The sequence below is a fragment of the Phodopus roborovskii genome, unplaced genomic scaffold (assembly GCF_943737965.1).
Source record: "Phodopus roborovskii unplaced genomic scaffold, PHOROB, whole genome shotgun sequence".
Lineage (NCBI taxonomy): Eukaryota > Metazoa > Chordata > Mammalia > Rodentia > Cricetidae > Phodopus > Phodopus roborovskii.
Window position 1 is genome coordinate 55,162 of NW_026125893.1, and position 21,060 is coordinate 76,221.

Sequence of the window (21,060 nt, forward strand, 5' to 3'; positions counted from 1 at the left end):
AACTACAACTGCTACATTTAGATGAAACAATGAAATCCCTGTAACCATGCTTCTGCTTCTGTAAGCCTGCTTCTTGCCACCCCAACCTTATATAAACTGCCTGAGTTTTAACCTCAGCACGCTCAGTCCCCCCAAAAGACTGAAGCGTCCACAGGTACCTGTGTAAACAATAAACAACCTCTTGCACTTGCATCCAGTGGTCTGGTCTCGTCTCTTGGGGGCAAGGGCCTTCCCCCTGACAGGCTCCAAACTCTTGGGGTCTCTGGGGGTCTTTCACATGTATGTATTGGTTTCCATTTTTTATTTTCATCTCTGGGATGATGCTGGCTTGAACATAATGCAAAATCTGTTTGTATTACTGAATTTTGCTTACAAGTATTTTATTAATAATTTTGGCATGTATGTTCATCAGAGGTGTTGGTCTTTAATTTTCCTGTTGCTTGTTTCATTTTGACATCAGGATTAAAACAACTCTGAGTATCTTCTTGCTAATGTTTCCTGGATGTTTTTGGAGTTTTTCATTTTTCCAACTTGGAGGAAGTGCTGTCATTTTCATACATTCATTCACCAATTTGTATGTTGGATCAAACAGTATTCTGGAACAGAATATTAATTCATTGTCAATACAAGTTGCTTTACTATGCATACTCAAAGGAAATACTGTTTCTTGCCTTTGAACCTAGTATGATCATGATCCGTCTAATGGTGGGACAAAGTCTGATTCCAAATTGTCACAGTTTAGAGCACATTGAGATCTAGAAAGTGCCATGTTTTGCAAAAAAAAAAAAAAAAAAAAAAAAAAAAAATTCTGAGTAACTTTAAAATTAAAATTTTGATACAATATCCTTTACTAACATGAAAAGAAGCAACTGGACAATTTAATTTTTCAGCACACACCTGAGCTGTATCCCCAAAGCTTTCATCGATTCATTTTTGTTTTAAGATAGTCTTACCAAGTTGGCAGTCAGACCTTCCTGCCCTGGATCTCAAGCCTGCACCATCAGGCCGGCTTGAACGTGAATTTCGAGGCACGGTTGGGATCGTTTCTGAGGCTCCACGAAGATGAGCCATCTTCAGGCCAGACACTAGAAGCAATACAGGTCCTGGAGGCCCCGTGGCTGCAAGCACGGATTGGCCAAGCCGGAAAGGCCCCGCCTCCCTGGGCACGGTGGCCAATGAGCGTGCGGAGGACCGGAGGGCGAGCTCGCGGGCGGCAGTGGAGTTTCTCCTACGCCGCGGCCTGTGCTGCAGAGCCGGGAACGACGTGCGACGTGCGACGCGCGGGTCTCCTCAGAGCCATGTCTAGGCGGGAACCCGCAGCCAACGCTTCCTCCTCGGGCGTTGCTCCCCGGCGAAGCTCGACGGGGTCCCGCGGCGCCGAGCGGGCGGCGGCGGAGGAGACGAGCCGGAGAGGCCGGGTCGGTAGCAGGGGGGCGGGCGGCGGCTGGAGAGAGCCCGCGGGTGCCACCGCCGAGGCCACGGCCGGCCGTCGCGAACCGCCGCTCTGCTTCGGGGTGAAGAACGACGTGGTGGGCGCGGTGATAGGTGAGCGCAGGCGGGTGGGCGGGCGAGCGGCGACAGGGCGACAGCAGCGCGGGGCACAATTCTGCGGCGGGCAGAGGTGTGTGCGGGAGAGAACCTCCTGGAAGACTCGCGCGGTGTCCGCGGTAAAGCAGGGTATCGGCGAGCGGGGTTTTCCGGTTTCCCGCACCGTCGAGGACGTTTTCACAGACCAGGGGTGCGGTAGTGTCAAGTCAACCTTGGCTTTGTCTCTTGCTTTAGCCTAACTTGCTGGAAATTCAACTGAGGAAAGCCTTCACGCTGGGTTACAGTTGCAATTTTCAGCTTTTCTGAGATGCATTTACAGTAGTGGGAAAGTTTCCCTCAGTATCCGGTGTTAATTTCTAGTTCCAATTACAGTTTCTTGTCCCCAGGGTCCTTGGAATGAATATTTTTCGTCCTAATAGCCTGCTTTGGGGTGTGTTTATCATATGTTTTAAGATTGTTTACTAGAGTAGACAGATTCCATCTCCAGGGCCCATGTCCAAAAAAAAATCTTAACGAGAACCCCAATATTTGAGCAAGAATAGAAATTAGACCTGCAGCAAGAAGCAGTAAAGTGTAGGCATTGGAATACACAACATTTCTTGTTGGGTACACATGCTACTGTTCTCACTCTGGGCTCTGAACTCTGGGCATCCCAAATGAGGTGTAGACTCCACTGCTGAGCTACACCCTTAGCCTTGCAACCTATATGGTTTATTCCTTATGTGTGTGTGTGTTAAAATATAACAGTCTTGTTTTCTCATCTACTTTTCTTCTTCTCCCTTCTCACTCTTTCTTTGCCTTCCTGTTGGTATTCAGGATTGAACCCATAGCTTCATAAAGGTTTATGCAAATGCTTTAGCCCTAATCCACTGCTACCCAGACTCTAAGTATTTCATACTTAGAAATAAATACATAATGCAGGGTTAATGACACATGGAAGATTGCGTCCCAGCTCTTCCATGATTAGGATTATACCATTTCTCCTTTCTCGTGTGCCTTCATATCGACATCCAGTGCTATTGGAGCCCTTTAGACCCTCAAGTAGAATTAAGACATTACAGTATTTTGGGATTGGCTTACTGTGGCTAGCATAAAGCCCTCAGTCATCTTCTGTTTCTTATTATCTGACAGAATTTCCTTTTTAAGACTGGAAGTTAGTTCCTTATTGTATGTCTGTCCCACTGTTGTGTCTGTCCATCCTCCCTTGGTGATGTTCAAGTTGCTTCCAGCTTTTTAGTTTGGTGATCAGGGCCTCTGAGCACAAAAGTGCACATACTAGCCACCAAACTTCCAGTCCTTTTTACATGTGTACTCAGTCACCGGGATACTGGATTAGTTGGCAGGGCTTCTGTTTGTTTTTTGCCAGTCATACAAGTAGTTCACAGGTTTCCACTTTGACCATATCCCTACTAAGGCATGTGTATTTGTTTCAAATAATAGCTATTCTAGGAGTAGTGATATGGGTCCCTGGTAGAGTGTCGGGAGGAGTCTTTGCAGGTGCTGGGCTGCAATCGGAACCAGCAGAGCGGCCCCAAGTCCATACCTGAGTGGGGGAGTGTGGATGAGGGAAAGGCTAGCTATAGATAATAAAGAGAGGGAGAATTAGAATAAAGGTCAGGAGGGCAGATCAGTCAATACTGAGTTTATTTTTTGCCACTCTTACGTACCTTAACCAAAAGGGGAACATAGTATCATGTGTATGGAACAAACAGACTTTTCTTCCTCCCTTATTCTAAGGGTTCAGTAACCACACCTTAGCTTTAAACTTCTTGTTCCCTAGCCTTGAGGTCAGGAGTAGCCATACCTCAGATTCAACTTCACCTTCCCTAGCCTTGATAGTCAGGAGTAGCCACACCTCAGATTCAGGTCTGTTGTTATTTAGACTAAGACAGCCGAGACATCCTTCTGTAGCCACACCTTTGACTTGGGACTTGCTGACAGCTTTGAACTCTGACCTTGTACCAAGATGGAGTGTACCCACAGTAGAGCATCTATCTAGCATACACAGAACTCTTGGCTCAATGCCAGGTACTGCATATTATCTTTTTAAAAGAGAGGGATAAAGTTGGATGTGGTGATGTAGCCTTTAACCTCAGCCCTCTGGAGGTAGAACTAGTCCTGGTCAGTGTATTGAGTTCTGGGCAGGTTGTCACTATATAGTGAGACCCCCTGTGATGGCTGTTCTTGGTTGGCAACTTGACTGTATCTGGAATAAGCTACAGCACAGAAATGGGCACACTTGTGATCCAGATCTTGAGTCAGGAAGGATTACCTTTAATTAATCTGGGCCACGCCTTCTGCTGGAAGCCTATATAAGGACAATGGAAAAAGAGAGGGTTTGTTCATTCTTTGCCTGCTTGCCCTCGTCTTGTCAGGAGATCCATTCCTTCACTGGGATTAGGATTACAGCACATACAGACCAGTTGAGATGCCTAGCCTTGTGGGACTGAGCAACTACTATATTCTGGAACTTTCCATTCCATTCAGCCTTTCTCCAGTTCTTCCCCAGAGGGACCTACAGCCTTTTACAAGGTTAATTGTACACAGGAGGAAAGGAAATAATCAGACTTTGGATACTGATTCTGAATTGATGGTGGGTGATTCCAGAAGATTCCAAGAGACATTGTGGCCCTCCAGTTCAAGTAGGGGCTTATGGAGGCCAGGTGATTAATGGAGTTTTCACTGATGCCTGGCTCACAGTAGGTCCCCAAACTCACCCTATGGTTATTTTCCCAGTTTCAGAAAGTACAGTTGGGACAGATACACTTAGAAGTTGGCAGAATTCTCACATTGGTTCCCAGACCTGTGGAGTGAGAGTTGTTATGGTTGGAAAGGCAAATGAAGCCTTAAGAGTTGCCCCTGCCAAAGAAAATAGTGAAACAAAACAGTATCACATCCCTAAAGGGATTGCAGAAATTAGTGCCACCATCAAGGATTTGAAAGAGGCAGGCAGGGGTGGTGGTTCCCACCACATCTCCCCTTAACTCTCCTATCTGCCCAGAGCAGAAGACAGGTGGATTATGGAGAATGACAGTTGACTACCAAAACCTCAATCAGGTAGTAACTCTATTTGCAGCTGCTGTACCAAATGTGGTGTCCTTACTAGAGCAAATTAACTTTTCTCCTGGTACATGGTGTGTAGCTATTAATTTAGTAAGTGCCTTTTTCTCAATACCCGTCCATAAAGACCATCATAAGCAGTTCCCTTTCAGTTGGCAAGGCCAGCAGTATATCTGTACAATTTTGCCTTGGGGATATATTAACTCTCTAGCTCTGTATCATAACTTAGAAGGGATCTTGATTGTTTGTCTCTTCCACAAAGTATCCCACTGGTGCACTACATTGATGATATTATGCTGATTGGATCAAATGAGCAGGAAGTAGCAACCACTTTGAACTCATTGGTAACACATGTGTACCAACAGATGGGAACTAAATCCAACCAAAATTCAAGGGCCTTCTACCTCAGTGTAAGTTTTAAGCATTCAGTGGTGTAGGGGATGCAGAGGTACTCTTTCCAAGGTGAAGGATAGGTTACAGCACCTAGCTACACCCATCATCCAGAAAGAAGTACAACATTTAGTGTGCCTATTTGGATTCTGGAGAAAGCACATTCCCCATTTGAGCATGTTACACTTGCCCTTATACTAAGTGACTCGGAAAGCTGCTGGCTTTGTGTGGAGCATGGAACATAAGGCTCTTCAACACATTCAGGCTGCAGTGCAGGCCACTTACCACTTGGACCATATAATTCAGCAGACCCCATGATATTTGAGGTATCAGTGGCAGATAGGGATACTGTTTGGAGTCATTAGCAGGCCCCATATGAGAATCACAGAAGAGAGCAAGGCTCTACCATCATCTGCAGTCTATTCTCCCTTTGAAAGACAGCTCTTAGCCTTCTATTGGGCCTTAGTGTAAACTGAACATTTGACATTGGGCCACCAAGCCATAAAGTAGGATGCACACAGTGACAATCTATTATCAAATGGAAGAGGTATATATGAGGTCAGGACCGAGCAGCTCCCTTCCATGGCCTCTGCATCAGCCTCTACCTCCAGGTTCCAGCCCTGTTTGAGTTCCTGTTCTGACTTCCTCCAATGATGGACTATGATGTGGAAGTGTAAGTCAAACAAACCATTTCCTCCCCAACTTGCTTTTTGGTCATGGTGTTTTGTCACAGCAATAGAGATACTAACTAGGAAACCCTACTTTTAAAAATAAACAAAATCTTAAAAAGAAACGAAAAAATAAAAGGCAGTCTTTTTGTAGTTAGTCTGTTAGACACTTTAGAGATGTTGAACCCCTTGTAGACTTAAATGTCAGATCCCTCACCTTTTGAATTTGTTTTATCAGTCAGAGATGATACCCAGAGGCTTAGGCTTGCTGCTCAGGCAGGTGCTATACTGCTCAGCTGTTCTACACCCTACCTTGCCCACTTTCTGAAAAACTGAAGGATTTAGCTAGGTATGGTGGCTCAGTGCTTGAAATGCCTCCACTTGGGCAAAGGCAGGAGGCAAAGGCCAGTATGGGATGTATTGTCAGTTCAACCTGTGTTATAGTATGACTCACTGTCAAAACATAAAATAAAAATGAATTTTAAAAAGCCTGGGTTTTGCTGTTAGTAGTGGCTCCAGTTTCTTCACATTGACTTCAATACAAATTGGATCCAATTTTTGTATGTGCTAGAATTGAATCTTTGAATCTCTATCTTGGTGAAAGAAGCCTCCTACTACCCACACCAATGTGAAATGTCTTCTGAGTGTGGTGCTGCAGGCCTTTAATCCCAGCACTTGTGAGGCAGAAATAGGCAAATCTCTGAGTTCGAGGCCATCTTGGTCTACAGGGCAAGTTCCAGCCAGGACCACACAAAGAAACCCTTTCTTCGAAAAACAAACTAAATAGGAAAACCAAACGTGAAATGCCATCCTCTTCCACCTTCCAAAACAAAAAGTATTTACTGCAACCTGAGAACCTTTCCTTGAATGATTTGGGGAAGAACCACCCAAAGGCCTTTGTGGGAACTACGTAGACCTCTTTTACTGATTTCAGTTCATAATCATATATTTCTTTATTTTTAAAAACAGGTCGTGGTGGATCAAAGATTAGAGAAATCCAAAATACAACAAACACTAGAATACAGGTAAGTCATCTGTGTTCCTGAACCCTGAGAGGTAGCTCTTCATAAGGAGCACCTGACTTTAACATCTACTTGGTGCTTAGCATGGTGAAGTCAGTGGTCAGAGCTTTTCATAGGACTATTCCCTATCATTTGCCTGACTTGTTATCTTTTCTAGATGTAGGGTTTGTGACTCTTGGAAGTAAAAACTAAATATTTAAATACGATCTTCATTTAAGAACAATAACTCGAGGCTAGACAGATGACTCTGATTAAGAGCACTTGTTGCTCCTGCAGGGGGCCTAGGTTTGCTTCTCAGCACCCACATAGCAACTCACAATCATCTGTAATTCCAATTCCAGGTGATCTGGTACCCCTTCTGACCTCCTTAGGCTCCAGGCAGTGGTTGTGCATACCTTTTATCCCAGCATTCAAATGACAGAGGCAGACAGATCTCTGATTTCAGTACCAGCCTGTTCTACAGAGTAAGTTCCAGGACAGCCAGGAGCTACACAGAGAAACTGTGCCTCAAAAAACAAACAAATATAATAACAACAAAACTAAAATACAAACAAAACTTTTGAAAGGGGAGTTAGAGAGAAGTAATGGTAGATGGACATAATCAAAGTACATTGAAAAAGTACACTTTAAACATAGCCAAAGATTGTAAGAGCCAGAGGACCAGGAAGTCTGCTGAGATTGGATCTCCTAGAAGTGACAAGGAAGTTACCTCCATCAAACCTTAACAGTAAGTCTGTCTACTCTTTGAAGACTGTCATCTACTTACTGCACAACATTTTCACACTGGAGTTATCTCTTTCTGGGCAACTTCTATTGAACTTCATCAGATGAGTCAAGTTATGACATGCTACAAGCATCTTACAATGGTTTCATTTTAGGATTTACCACAGAGTTGCATATATCTGTAAACCCTGGAGTTGAGTAACCAGCCAAGACAACACATGACATACAGTAGTTTCAAGATAAATATACATTTAAAGGTGTTATTTCCTAGAACTGGGGCTATGGACCTATAAACCCATCTGCTCAGGAAGATCATAAGTTCAAGGCCTGCCTGGGCTACAGTGTGAGTTCATAGCCAACCTGGGTAAATTAGCATGACTCTGTCTTAAAATAAAAAGTAAAAAGAGAGTTGGGAAAGTTTGGTAATAATGCACTTACGTGGCATGTGTGAAACCCTAGATGCAATCCTCAGTAGTGTAATAAATTGTTACTTTTATATTCTAGCGTAGTTCTCATTACACTAGCCTTCTTGAAAACCTAAATCTGCAGGGCACTGGTGGCACACATTTTTAATCCCAGCACTTAGGAGACAAAGCAAGGCAGATCTCTGAATTGACAGCTGACCTGGTCTACAGAGTGAGTTCCAGGACAGAGAAACTCTGTCTCAAAAAAATTAAACATCAAAAACAAAACTAGCTCCATCATTGTAAATATGTATAATTAGAGAATCCTTTTCATTTAAAAATTTACCTAATCTAACAGAAAAGAGTTGCCTATAGGCTATTCTACTCTAGTTGTATAGTTCTATAAGATATGACCCCCAAAGTACTATTTACAGACTAGGGAACATCAATTCATAGTAACATTACCTGTTGGGTTAATATTTCAACAGTATTTATTATTTGTGGTGGGGCAGCACATACACCAGTGTGGTGTGGGTGTGTGTGTGTGTGTGTGTGTGTGTGTGTGTGTGTGTGTGTGTGTGTGTGTAGTTCAGAATAAAACTTGTGGAGTTGGTTCTCACCAGTCTTCAGTGGAATCTAAAGATTGATCTCAAGGCCAGGCTTTGGGAACTATTGAGCCATCTACCAGTGCGTTCTGATTTAAGTTTTCAGATCGTCGTTGTTACCCAGCAGGAGAAAAACCCACGCAGGATACATAGGATCTCACTTGAACTGGACGTGACTATCGGGCTTGATGAGAAGACTCACCTGTGCTTTTCCCTTTGCATCTAGGTAATAAAAGGAAATCCTGAGGCAGAAATCAAAATTTTTGGCAATAAAGCCATGCAAACAAAAGCAAAAACAGTGATAGATAATGTTGTTAAAAAACAACAAAATTACATTCCAGGACACAGAGTTGGTAAGTAACTTTTACACATTTAAGTGCTTTTGTTTGTTTTTGTTATTGAGATTCTCCCTATGTTGCCTTCGCTGGTCTAGAACTATCTCTGTAGACCAAGCTAGCCTTGAACCCATAAAAATCTGCCTGCCTTTGCCTTCCAAGTACTGGGATTAAAGGCATGTACTACCATGCCAAGAATGCTCTAGAATTTTTTTCAATTTATTTATTTATTCTTCTTTCATATATTACATACTGGCCACAGTTTCCCCTCCCTCAGCTCTTCCCAGTCCCTTCCACGACCTTCCCTCTCCCCCAGATCCACTCCTCCATTTTCCTTAAGAAAAAAGTAGGCCTCCCAGGGATATCAACCAAACATGGCATAGCAAGTTATAATATGACTAGGTACAAACCCTCATATCAGGGCTGACAGGGCAACTCAGTAGGAGAAAAAGGGCCCCCCCCAAAAAAAGTCAGAGACAGCCCTCACATGGACAAAAATGCCAAGCAACATAACTGTAACATATGCAGAGGACTTAAGTCAGAACCACATAGATTCCCTCATTGTCACTTTAGTATCCATGAGCCTGTATGAGCCACTGTGAGTCCTGGTTAGTTGATTATGTGGGCTGTGTTCTCCTGGTGTACTTGGTTCCTCTGGCTCCCACAGTTCTTCCTTCCTCTCTTCTGTGGGATTCCTTGAACACTGCCTAATGTTTGGCTGTGGGTCTTCTTCCATCAGTTACTGGATGAAGCCTTTTTGGTGATGATTATGCTAGATTCTGGTCTACAAGTGTAGCAGAATATCATTAGGAATCATTTAATTGATTTTTTCTGACATATTTTAAAGATACTTCTTAACCAGTGCTTTTACTGGTTTTGTTTTGTTCTGTGATACAAAGTCTCCATATGTAGGACAAGGTGGTCTCAAACTCTACCCTCTTGCCTCAGCCTCCTGAGAAATGGGGTACAAGGATACTTCACCCACACTGCTTTTCAGTGCTATAAGCATCATGCTTGATTCCCTTCCTCAGACAAAGCTTCAGATTTCCCAGATCTACACATTTTTTACAAAGTAAAAGGCCAGGTTACTTTGGCTTTTTAAAATTACATAATTTCAGTAAAGGTGCTTGACACCAAGAGTAACAAACTGACCTGAGTTCTATTCCCAGAATGCACACAGTGGAAAGAGAAAACTACTTCCTACGTTGTAGCGCCTGCGCTACAATCTGTTCCACTAATCGGGCGAAGGCCTAGAGATTGAAATAAAGACAAGACAGCGGCAAAGTCGGAACGCCAAATGCCGAATGCCGTTTACTGAGGGGCAAGAACGGGCTTAAATACCGACTTATAGCACAGTGGAAAATTACAGGAATTTTTTGGCTTAGCTCCTCCCTGTGTTGTCATGAGGTGTGTGTCACAAGATGTGTTGTCACAAGATGTATTGTCACGAGATGTGTTGTCACGGGAAGAGTACCAACAAAAGCCTTGGGGCAAGGAGTTCCCGCCAACAGCTTCAGGCTAGCTCAAGGTGCCTTGGGGGTCCATGCAGGGTCCCCCTTTCTTTTAATATAAACTAACACCTGTCTTAGGTGACAGAGGACGTCAGCATAATTCCTGGGGAGAGGTCACCCAGGCCTGTAACCTTCCTGTCTTAGGTTGGATATTTGCCCCCTCTGCTTTACCCGTCACTGGTGAATAGTTTGTCAGCCACACGTGGGCAGAGGCATTTTCTCTTGAGCCAAAGACTGTCTTGTTAGAAAGTTGGCCTGGGCCTGTCTAATGCTGTGGCAAAGTAGCACCAAGTGCAAGGGCTACAAACCCAATGTACTGCCCACAAGTTGAAGTCCTTGTAAAAGGCCTTCTGCATTGGCAAGTGGCACTCAGGTCTCATAGATATTAATGATCTGCATGGCTAAAGCATGTGTATAACTTAAAAACTCATCACTCCAGGATTTCTTGAGAAAAATGATGCATTAACACAGATATGTGTAAAAGACAGAGAACAAGAAGCCATATGAGCTTCTCACAAAAATTCAAGTGTTCCTATAGGAGGTTAGTTTGTAAATTTAGTTTAAAAATGCCAATTTGTACTAGATAATTAAGTATGCTTTGGGTAGCTAAGGCTTAAGCCAAATCACCTGCTAGTTGATCCACTGTGCTTGCAGTATTTACAGATTGGGAGAGGGCTATGGTAGAAACTGTTGCTTCAGTGGTGAAGGCGGCACTGGCAGCCGAGTTCCAGGAATCTCCTTTCCTCTCTGCTGCATACCTGGGGTACGTGGCCCACGACAGCTGTTACAGCCAGCAGACCTGCTGAGAACAATTGAAACTTTCTCCAAAATTAGTAGCATTGATTACAACAAAAGAATGGAACCAGAATATAGTGCCTAAGATGAAGGTGAAATTCTTGTCCTTTGGATCAGTGTAAATTTATATAGCCGCTTGATCCAAACTATAATTAGTGGTCAGGAAAAATGGCCATATAAGGCTACTCAGACACACAGGCATCAGGATGGGTAGATTTTTGAAGACCCATCAGACCTTCTTTCTGGCTGTTACAATCACCATCCCTCTGCATATGGTGAATCAGCCGCTCAGGCACCCAAACAGGGTTATCTGCGTCTTGTGGAAAAACACAAACTGACCCTCGGGACCATACTAGAACTGGGTCAGGACCACACCATTTTCCAGTAGTGACATTCTTCCACATAACTGAGCCATAGTCAGATGACCGAGGGCGCCAATGCCTGTCGGCCACAGATCGAGCAGCACCATCAATAGTTAAAAAATTTAAAATGTATAGGACAAGAGAAAGATGATTATGAGGAGATCCTGTAAACTCCCCCTTTTTTTGTTTTATGAAGATAGGCTTTAATTGTGCGATGTGCACGTTCCACCATGGCCTGACCCTGAGGATTATAAGGGATACCCATCTTATGTGAGATAAAAAAAATTTTGCAAAAAGAATTAAAACCCTTACTAGTTATAAGCAGGGCCATTATCAGTTTTTAATTGTCTGGGCATTCCCATATAAGCAAAGGCTTGTAAACAATGGCTCTTAACATCCTTAAGCCTTTCTCCAGTATGAGCAGAGGCAAATATGAGATGAGAATGGGTATCCACAGCTACATGAACAAATTGTAGTCAACCAAAGGAAGGAACATGAGTAACATCCATCTGCCAGATTATCATTAGGTGTGACACCACGGGGGTTAACTCCAAGGTGTGGAACAGGTAAGAACTCTGCACATAGGGGACAATTCTTAACTATTTCAATAGCTTGGTCTCGTAATTTTAAAATGGAATTTGAGTGACCCTGCATTAAGGTGGAAGGTTGTATGAGCTTTGCAGGCTGCTTCATACCCAGACACTCTCATCATCATGATGGCACTATCTCTTTTAGTATTAAAATCAGCAATGGCATTTCCTTCACTTAAAGGGCCAGGCAAATCAGAATGCGCTCGGAGATGTCCTACAAAAATTGGATGAGAGCGCCTCCATAGTAGGCTTTGTATGGCTAGTAAATGTTCTTGTACACGAGACACTGGAGCTATATAAGTAGCAGTTTCTAAGGGAGCCAATATATGATACACATATTTACTATCCGTGTATAAGTTAAATGGCTCATCAGAAAAATGTTGAAGGGCTAATTGTACTGCAACTAGTTGAAGATTATGTTGCAATTCCCCAAAAGCCTCATTCACTTCCTTAGAATCCGGGCCGGCTAAAAGAATATCATCCATATAATGTATAATATATAGGGATTGAAATTTCTAATGGGGGCAATGGCCAATGATACATAAATTTGACAAATAGTGGAACTATTGGCCATTCCTTGAGGCAACACCACCCATTGATATCTCTTATAGGGCTCTTTAAAGTTAATAGAAGGAATGCTAAATGCAAATCGCTCACTATCCTGAGGATGCAAAGGAATGCTAAAAAAGCAATCTTTTAGGTCTATAACTAATAAATGATAGCCTTGAGGAATACCCACAGGGGAAGGCAAGCCAGGTTGTGTTGCTCCCATAATTTGCATACAATCATTAACAGGTCGGAGATCTTGTAGGAGTCTCCATTTTCCAATTTTTTTCTTTATAACAAAGATTGGGGTATTTCATGGGGAAGTGGAAGGAACAATATGTCCTGCCTCTAATTGTTCCTGTACAAGTTGATGAGCAGCCTGTAAGTTCTCAATAGATAAGGGCCATTGCTCCACCCATACTGGATTATCAGTTTTCCAGATAATAGGAATGGGAACAGGCTGCATAGCAATAGCCCCTAGGGAAAATTTCCCAGCCCAGAGCGATCTCCGGCTCTTTTGATAATTAAATTTTTGGATGCAACACACTGAGGGTCACCTTGTAGGAATTTACCCAGTCCTTTTCCTTGTACATAACCTTGGTCAGCCAGCATATTTTTAACAGGCTCAGTAGTAAGGACTGCTCCCATGGCCTGAAGCACATCTCTCCCCCCAAAGATTAACAGGTATATGACTTAACACAAAAGGCTGAAAAATTCCTGTATGTCCTTCATCATCTGACCATTTAAGAAACAGTACTACGTTCTGGAGCCACAGCAGTTCCCACTCCTTGTAATTGAGTGGAGGCTGGCTGAAGAGGCCATGCCTGTGGCCAATGGTTTTTTTTTTTTTTTTTTTGCTATTACTCAGGAGTCTGCTCCCGTGTCCCCACGTCCAGAAAATCGTCTACCTTGTATGTTAAGGGTGAGCATGGGGCGCTGTTCAAGAGTTGATACTCAAAAGGCACCCATGGAGCCTGTGGACCCAAAACCAGCAGATCCCCTGATGTCCTATTCATCTATGCCATATCTTTTACTTTATTGTAATGTATTTTTTAGCTGTCTTGTTTTAATCCTAGTGCCCTGTCTTTTCAATAGGGCCACTAATTGCCCACTGAACATTTCCTCACAGTTACTGGCACCCATCCTTCAATACACCCTCATTCACTTACTTTTGCCGGCCGGCCTTTGAGGGCGATCTCTTAGGTGATCCTTTCTTTCCCGATCTCAGCGGGACCTCCACTTGTAGCGCCCACGCTACCATCTCTTCCACGAATTGGGCGAAGGCCTAGAGATTGAAATAAAGACAAGACAGCGGGTCATTCGTTCAATGGCAAAGTCGGAACGCCAAATGCCGAATGCCGTTTATTGAGGGGCAAGAACGGGCTTAAATACCGACTTATAGCACAATAGAAAATTACAGGAATTTTTTGGCTTAGCTCCTCCCTGTGTTGTCACGAGGTGTATGTCACAAGATGTGTTGTCACGAGATGTGTTGTCACGGGAAGAGTACCAACAAAAGCCTTGGGGCAAGGAGTTCCCGCCAACAGCTTCAGGCTAGCTCAAGGTGCCTTGGGGGTCCATGCAGGGCCCTACAGGTACATGTTGTCCTCTGACACATGCCCCATAGCATATTCAGGGACACGTGTGAGTGCACATACACTGTGTAAATAAGCAAATAAATTGATGAAATGAATAATACCCATGGCTACTTAACTATTATGGTAAGTCTAGTTTCATTTTAAACCACAGGTAAGTTGAAGTGAAAGAATTCTTTAACACACACTTTAGTATTAAGAGTAAAGATTGGTCGTATGTGTTTCTGCCTATGTGTGTGTGCTCTAGCTTGTATTCAGAGGCCAACAGTAAATCTGAGTGCTCTCCACCTAAACACAATAGAAATATTGTGCTTTGGGGATTTTGTGCTCCCTGATTAGTATGTCTGGATTTACTTCAAAGCTAATTGTAAAAATCTTTCAACAGATATTATTGCATTCCAACCCTCTGTTGGAACAGACACCAGTACAGGTGACAGTGTAACAGAAGATCAGCCATTGATAGATTGGGATCAAATTCGAGAAGATGCTTTGAAATGGGAAAAGAAAAAGTGGGCAGGTCAGTGCTGTATCCTAGCATTTATATGCGGTGATGCTATTTCTTTACTGAAGTTATGCCTCTGTATGCAGCTTCTTAACCTGTGGGTCTTGACCCACATAGGGTCATGTAACTGAATTCAGAGGTAATGAAAAATGTGGCAACAGTACAAGGTTTCTGAGCACTCAGGAATCAAACATTAATTCAAACTCAAAAGCTATTATAGCTCTGAGGTGTTTCAGGCAGTGCTCACTATAGTCTTGGTTCTGACACAATATACACTCTGCATTACATTCCATCATGCCACCAGATGCCCCCTGAAATACCTCTGCTCAGGTTTGATTCTTTCATATGTTATGATTCAGTTGCTTTTTACTCTACATGCTAAGTTTTCTGACCTTACAGAAACATAATGCTTTAACTACAGGAAAGGAAAAAGAGACTTGGTATTTTTTTAAACATTCCTCAGCATGTTAAATATCAAATTAGTATGTCTTTGAATTATATTGTTTTAAAATGTTTGACTCTAAAATTTGCTGGCCAGGCATGGTAGCATACACCTGTAATCCCAGAACTCTGGAGGCAGAGACAAGATCTCTGAAAGCTTGAGGCCAGCCCAGTCTACATAGCTAGTTCCAAGCTAGCCAGGGCTACATAGTGAGTCCCTGCCCCAAAAAATAAGTAAGTAAATAAATAAAATTTAAAAATGCTATTTGATTTGCAGAGGAATTTCAAAAAAATAAAAATATTCAATAAATTTGCCTTGGGATTAGGATAGAATTTCCAACAATTTATGAAATGACCATTTTGTACTATGTATTTGTGTGAAGTGACATGCTTAAGTGTAAATGATTAGAATGTAAAAGTACTGACAATTCTGAAAACTATTGACAATGCTCTATACCCTGCAGTGTTATTCAGTTATTTAGTTTTTTGTATAAAAAATAAATGAGCTAGGCAGTGGTGACACATGCCTTTAATCCCCGCACTCTGGAGGCAGGCTGATCTTTGAGTTCGAGGCCAGCCTGGTCTACAGAACAAGTTTCAGGATAGCCAGGGCTATAAAATAAGTAAGTACATATATCTCATTAGAATATAATTTTACCTTAATCTTTAATAAATGGTAAAATTAAATGTATACCAAAGATTTTTTAAGTAAATCTCTGATTTATTTTCAGTGACTAATATATATCTGTTTTACATAATAACCAGGGTCATGTAAAAATTTCTCCAGTGAAAAGTGGTTCTGAGAAAAGTTTACGAACTGCTTCATAAAATGTCTACTTATAGGCTCAAATTGAGCACTAACCTTGGCTATTAAAATGAGGCAAGAATACAGCATCATTATTTAATATTTGGTTGTATAGGCTGGAGAGATGGCTCAGTGCTGGAGTACTTATTGTGCAACCATGAGGACCTGGGTTTAGCTCCAGCACCCCACCCACATAAAAAGCTGGATGTGGTCCTGTGCATGCCTGTAACGCTAGCATGGGGATAGGGAGATGGAGCCAGGAGGATTGTTGGCCAGCCTAACTGAAAAATTTGAACTCCAGGTTCATCAAGACAACCTGCCTCAAAAGAATAAGGTAGAAAGGGGTAGAGGGGGATATCTGCTGCTTTCTGGCCTCCACAAGCTGGAGCATACTCTCAGACAGATGTTTGTATAAACACTCACACATACTTCACAAAAGATAGTGCACTGTTAATAAAGTAATAGAAATGTTGGTAATTATGTCATTATATAGGCCTGAACCTCTGCATGTTAAATGTTTAGGCAGTTGATGTGTTGGGGGGGGCACTATGTAAAGGTTTACACTTAGAAGAGGTGCTTTTACAACCTCAGGGGCTGCAGAGAAAGAACAGTGCTTGCCACATAAGCATGAGGACCAAGTTCAGAATTTCATGTTACCTCACAGCTGGAGTAGAGAAAAGTAGATCCTAGAATTTTACGAGCCAGCCAGTCTAGCCAGTTAGTGAGCTTCAAATTCAGTGAGAGGCCTTGCCTCAATAAAATAGAGTTAACCTTTAATCCCAGTACTCCAGAGGCAGAGGCAAGTGGATCTCTGTGAGTTCAAAGCCATCCTGGTCTACAGAGCTAGTTCCAGGACAGCTAGGGCTCTACAGAGAAAAACCTTTCTTGAAAAACCAAAAGAAACAAACAAATAAATAAGAGAACATCTAAGGAGGACATCCACCATCATTCTCTGGCTTGTACATGCACACATATATGTATACACACATATACCACACTCACAGAGAGAGAGACTCAGACAGACACAGACAACCTCAGAAAATTGAATGAGGATCTATATTTAAGGTCTAAAAGTAGTAGTATGGGGGCAGGGAATTTGTGGATCAGTGGTAGAGTACTTTTCCTGAACAAGAAGGTATGGATTTGATGACCAACATTACAAAAATAAACACTGATGATATGGTACTGAAAAGATGATGTAGGGTTAATAGTGTATGTACTCTTCTTGCAGAAGACAGGAGTTTTGTTCCTAAGACCTATGTCAGTAATCTGAGAACCAGCCCCAGGGGGAATTCAATGTCTCCGCAAGCTTCACTCATATACCCACACATAGATATACATTCATAGACATAACAAAAGTAAAGTGTTTGAGAACAAATTCATTTGTTGCAGTAATTTTGGCTTCTTTAAAAATCATACTCTCCAGGCATAGTGGCATACACTTTTAATCTTAGCATTCAGAAGGCAAAGGCAGGTGGATCTCTTGTTAGTTCAAGGCCACTCTGGTCTACATAGTGAATTCCAGGTCAGCCAGAGCTACACAGTGAGACCCTGCATAGAAAAAATAAAATAATCATACGTTTTTATCCTTTAATGTAAAAGACTCCTTCCTGTGGGCTGGAGACATGCCCAAATGGTTGAGAATACCTGCTGCTCTTGGCAGAGAACCCTAGTTCAAGTCTCAGCACCCTTGTTGGGTGCCCACAGCTGCCAGAGACCCCAGCTCCAGAGGGTCCACTGCCTTCTCTGTATATACCTATACACAGATGGTATAACACACAGATATGCATACACATACATAAGAAGTAATAAAATATTTTTTTAAAAAAAGATTCCTTCCTGGGTGAAAAAAATGTGGTTGAAAGAGAAACCAAAAGGAGATCTTTGAGACTGGCATAAGCCTAGATGGCAACATGTAGAACTATCTAAAACTGTATGCATAGAGAACTTAATATTATTCTAGTTTGATACCTCTAGTTTTGAATAAGTGTTAGTAAATGTACATTCTCATTATTTATCAAAGTTTGGATTGTCATCTTTGTCCCAGATTTACCTCCAATTAAGAAAAACTTTTACATAGAGTCTGCAACAACAAGCTCAATGTCACAAGTGCAAATAGACAACTGGAGGTGGGTAGTTGTTTCATTACCTCAGTGTGTTCTTAAGTTCTTACTATTGACTTGTTAGGCAAGGATTTTGAATGATTGTATTGGAACACTATACCCAACTTAACATGTTTGCTCAGCTGAAAACTTGGCTGCATCTTACATGATGAATTTTAGAGCATTGTTGTCAAATTCTACTGTGGAGCATGGTGGCACATGCCTGTAAGCCCAGCACTCAGGAGGCAGAGGTAGGAGATCATGAGTCCAAGGTCAACAAGACTGTCACAAACAACAAATGTCCAATTGTGATGGTGGAAGCTGATCTGTTTGGCTCTCAGAGGACATACATAGCAACTGAACACTTCCTGTGGTTCTTATAGATGAGGAACTAAACACAACATATGCTAGGGATGTAATAGTCAAACTCAACCTGCATGACAGTGACCCCATAAGATTATAATGTACCTGAAGAAGTACTATTTAAAAATGATTGTAGCTGCCATAAATACAATGCAATGGATTGTTAACATGTGTGTGGTAACAGTGGTACAACTAAAGCTATGATCATTAGAGTATGGTGTTAATGTACAGCTTGTAACACTTTATAATGAGAATAGACAACTGCTACTAGTTTATATATTTGTTATATTTTTGTTATTATTTTAAAGTATAGTCATTCTGACAAAAAGTATACTAGGGCTGGTGGTATATCTCAGTAGTAGAATTCTTGCTTGACATGTACAAGACTCTGCATTTGGTTGCCACTCACCCCCAAATTAAAAAGTTACTGTGGTTCTGAGACTATACTTCAGTTGGTAGAGTGCTTGCCTAGCATGCACAGAACCCAAAGTTTGGTCCCTAGCACCACATATCCAGACATGATGGCACATGCCTATAATCCCAGCTTTCTAGATAAAGGCAAGAATCAGAGGTTGATGATCATCCTTGTCTAGGTAATGAGCTTGAGAGCAGTCTGGAATACAAATCCCTGTTTCAAAAACAGAAAAGGAAGGAAGACTATATGTCACATTATACTGTCAGAAAACACCTGTCTTTCCTGTATAAAAATATTTATTTTATGTGACTGCATTAGTGCCTGCATATATATGTACTACATGAGTGCCCATGGGGTTGTTACTTGCCCTTTGTTGGTACAGAGACCCACATCCAGGTCTTCTGCAAGTATAGCAAGTGCTCTTAACCTTTGAGCTATCTGTCCATTCTCAAACTCATATATCTTACTTTTATTATACACTGTTGCCAGCATTAAGAAGCAGGTTGTTGGGGGAAGACTTTGCAGAAAAAGATGAGTAAGAATAAAGTAAAATTATATGTTTAGTTATATGTTTAGTATGTAGTGTCAGCAATTGCTTTGTAGGATAGCTAAATTTTTATTATATGTGTGTATGTGTGTTGAGGGGAGTGGTACTTCTGCCAGGGTCAGAGGTCAGATCCTGTGTGTGGAGATCAGAAAACTTGCCAGGTCAATTCTCTGTTTCCACTGTGTAGATCCCAGGAATCAAATCTACGTCATCAGGCTTACTGACAAGTGTTCTTAGCCACTGAGCCATCTCTCCAAACCAAAATGAATTTTGAAAGGGGGCTTGAGAGATAGTTCAGTTAGTAAAGTGCTTGCCACAAAAAACAGAAAGATCTGAATTTAATCACCAGAACATAAAAAGCTGGCTCAGTGAAGACAGGCAGATCACTAAGGCTTGGAGGCCAATTAACTTTCCTGCTTTACTTATTTAGCTCCAGGACAATGAGAGGCCCTGTCTCAAAAAACAAGGTAGAGACTCCAGAGGAACAATGTCTGAAGCTGACCTCTGTCCTCCACATGTACTCATGTACATGTGACATGTACTCATGCCCATGTACCACTTTCTAAAGGCCCAGTTGAGGGGCTGGAGAGATGGCTCAGTAATTAAAAGCACCTGTTGCAGAGGACCAGAGGACCTAGGTTCAGTTCCCAGCACCATACAGCAGCTCACAACTGTTTATACCTCTAGTTTCAGAGGCTCTAACATCCTTTTCTGGCCTCTTGAAGACTTCATGCACATGGTGTAATTTTTTACAAGCAAGTAAAACAGTTATAAACATAAAATAAAAATAAATCTTTTTTTAAAAAAGTCAGGTTGGACAGAGAGTTTAATTTTTAAGAGTTTTAAAGGACCCAGGTTTGATTCCCATCACCCAAACGTGAGCTCACAACCATCTGTAACACAGTTCCAAGGGAACTGCCACCCTCTTCTGACTTCTATGGGCACAAAACATGCACTTAATAAAATATTTGTACACATAAAATAATAAGATGAAAAATTTAGATACATAAAATTATAAAGGCCAGGTTGTATTTGACAGTCACATACAGGTTTGTGTAAGTACTCTGTCATGTTTATGAAACAGAGAAATTGCCTATCAGTGATCTCTCAGAACGCATCTACCATCATTAATTGACATGGCTCTTAATTTCAAATTAAATTGTCACATGAGTGATGCTATATTTGATAGTACTTTAGAGAATTATGTTTCTAATACTGGAAAATTGAGGGTTGGGGATGGGGTGCTGGCAAGATGACAAAGCAGGTAAGAGCACCTGAAAACCTGAGTTTGACACCCTGGTATCCACAAGGTACAAGTTGTCCTGACCTTCAAATGGACACAGTGGCAAGTGTGCATCCCACCCCCAACATATACACACATATTAAGTAAATATAGTTTTTTTCCTGAGACTGACCTCTAAGACTAGCCTCAGATTTACTGTACAGCCAAAGATAACCTTGAATTTCTTATCCTCCTGCTGCTTCTACTTTCCTTGTGATGAGATTAAAAGTGTGCACCATCATGCCCAACTTATGTTGAACTTAGGAGTGAACTCAGGGCTTCGTGCATTCTACGCTGATACTCTACAACTTAGCCACATCCTCAGATAACAATGGAAAGTTGAAAAGGTTTAAAAAAAAAAGTGTTTGTTAATATAATAATTTTTTCAATGAAACTCTTTACTCATTAATTATACTTACTCACATATGAATATGCATGTGACCTGCATG

At 41.8% G+C, this 21,060-nt stretch overlaps 1 protein-coding gene across 1 annotated transcript in view; it reads left to right on the forward strand.

Moving 5' to 3' along the window:
- Nucleotides 1-1,202: 1,202 nt before the first annotated feature.
- Ddx43 (DEAD-box helicase 43) overlaps nucleotides 1,203-21,060 on the forward strand; it is a 35,182-nt gene continuing 15,324 nt past the window's right edge. Inside the window, exons 1-5 of the mRNA XM_051178901.1 lie at nucleotides 1,203-1,545; nucleotides 6,636-6,691; nucleotides 8,647-8,773; nucleotides 14,540-14,671; nucleotides 17,950-18,031. Of these exons, the coding sequence (XP_051034858.1) occupies nucleotides 1,299-1,545; nucleotides 6,636-6,691; nucleotides 8,647-8,773; nucleotides 14,540-14,671; nucleotides 17,950-18,031 (644 nt within the window). The 5' untranslated portion in view covers nucleotides 1,203-1,298. The remainder of the gene's footprint in view (nucleotides 1,546-6,635; nucleotides 6,692-8,646; nucleotides 8,774-14,539; nucleotides 14,672-17,949; nucleotides 18,032-21,060) is intronic.